At 29.7% G+C, this 2114-nt stretch overlaps 1 protein-coding gene across 1 annotated transcript; it reads left to right on the top strand.

Annotated features, from left to right (window-relative positions):
• The first annotated feature begins 870 nt into the window (after positions 1-870).
• LOC132952403 (uncharacterized) lies at positions 871-1620 on the top strand. Its single transcript, XM_061024699.1, has one exon. The coding sequence runs from the start codon at positions 871-873 to the stop codon at positions 1618-1620; it is 750 nt and encodes a 249-aa protein (XP_060880682.1).
• The last annotated feature ends 494 nt before the right edge of the window (positions 1621-2114 follow it).

Raw genomic sequence — 2114 nt, 5'->3', positions numbered from 1 at the left:
TTGCAGCAATTACCGGGGATTCAATAATGTCTTCCATATTACCTAAATCATAAAACAATAATTTTATTTTCAAGATTATATCAATATATTAAGAATAGGTGATAGGGCCGGGAGCATGGGGCCAACTGTTACGGACTCAACGGAGTAAACTGTTATACTTCTGATATTAACATATTAAAAGTAGATAGCTTATAGAATGGTTATAATTATTTAACGAGTTTATGAAAAAGTGGTGTTAATTTAATATTTATTTATAATGCACATTGCACATGTAATCGCGTATTACAATTTACATGTCATTAATCATTAATCACCAAGGCTCGGAATTTTATGCGCTGAAAAGTACTCAAATATGCGCATACATATTACATATGCGTTTAAAAAACATCATAGGTAATATGCGACTAAAATTTAATATTGGAAGCGTAAGTCGGATGAGGTGTTGCTCGCAAGGCGGTCGAGAACAAAAGCACCGAGTGTACTTTTCGCGAATGGTTTGTTTGCACATTGTTATGCACACTGTTTAAATCTAATGCTTGTTGATTTTATTGGTCCAAGAAATAAAATTGCATTCAATTTTTTTGTCATTATTCAATTAATTTATTCATTTATTGAAGGAAGTTGTATACGACATGCTGTACTTGAAAAACTATCCAGAGATACTAATTCAAAATTAGTTACTTTAAAATCTCTTTCAACAACACGCTGGGCGTGTCGATCAGAAGCAATAGCTGCTATTAAATCTAATTATTCAATACTTTTACAAGCAATTGAAGAAATAAAAAATTCACAAGAAATCCTGAAATAAAAGCAAAAGCTAAAGGTCTAATAATTAATATGAAATAATTTAAATTTATATTTGCATTTAATATGTTACATCCCATCTTACTCTCTATAGCAAAAGTTAGTTCAAAACTACTAACGGAAAAACTTGAATTATTACTAACTGCAGTTGACTTGATAACAGGATTGAAAAATATTCTTTCTGAATTTAGATCCTATGACCATGACTTTGATGCTACATTAAAAAATTGTGCTGAATTTAACATAGAGATTCCAGAAGTTAAGAAACAGAAAATATCAAGTAGAGTTGATCCTAATAAAGAAACACAACATTTTATAGAATCTAAAAAAGAAGAAATGAAATATTCCTGTTATTTTGTAACATTAGATGAAATGTTAAGTGGCTTAAATTCACGTTTTAATCAAGAAACTTTGAGTATAATTTCTGCAGTTGGAAATTTAATTAATCTTACAACCAGTGAAAATGAATACGTTTGTTTATCAAATACATTTGATATTAATATCGACGATTTAAAAAGTGAAATCAAACTACTGAACAATTTTTCAAACACAGAAATGCCTAAAGGTACATCAACAGTAACTATAACCCAGTGGCTTCATTGGCTAAATCATTCTGACAGAGCAGATATTTTTATTAACTTCAATAAAGCATTACAATTATTTACTACAATCCCTGTCATAAGTTGTTCAAGTGAGAGAGCTTTTTCCAAGCTTAACATTGTAAAGTCAAAACTTCGGGCTAGTATGAATCAAGAGCGTCTTGACAGCTTACTTTTTATGAGTATTGAACAAGAAGTACCTATGCACAAAAATTGATTATGGGGAAATAATCGAAGAATTCAAGACATTAGTTCCAGGAAATCGACGATTTAGTCTTATAACTATGTGTTTGGTAGTTTAGTGTACCTATTATATGTAGTAATGTGTAATTCTGTATAAATATAGTCTTTTTTTATTTTAACCGTAATATTGCCATAAAACCATAACATAAACTGAGTACCTACCTACAAGAAAAAATTGTGCCGCACCTATACAAAATCTCTGCGCACGCCTATGGTTTATACTTTATAGTTATTAATAATTTATTAATATTTATAGAAATATCCTGATATTACGATTACGAAGACTATTTCCAATAACCATCGGGTATATAATATTTTATAATATTTATACTTAATCGCTAATTGCTATTAGTTTGTAGTGCATTCATTAAATAATAGATTTAAAAATAATTAAAAATAATTTACAGAATACAGACCCAACCCAGCCCGTACCCTGATATAAAATGCCCGGCCCATTATAGCCCAACA

This window comes from Metopolophium dirhodum, chromosome 1, assembly GCF_019925205.1.
Source record: "Metopolophium dirhodum isolate CAU chromosome 1, ASM1992520v1, whole genome shotgun sequence".
Classification (NCBI taxonomy): Eukaryota; Metazoa; Arthropoda; class Insecta; order Hemiptera; family Aphididae; genus Metopolophium; species Metopolophium dirhodum.
The sequence above is the reverse complement of the archived record's forward strand: the minus strand, read 5'-3'. Positions and strand labels throughout refer to the sequence as shown.

Excerpts from the sequence above, each read along its gene's own strand:
- LOC132952403 (XM_061024699.1), top strand. The coding sequence starts at position 871 with ATGTTACATCCCATCTTACTCTCTATAGCAAAAGTTAGTTCAAAACTA.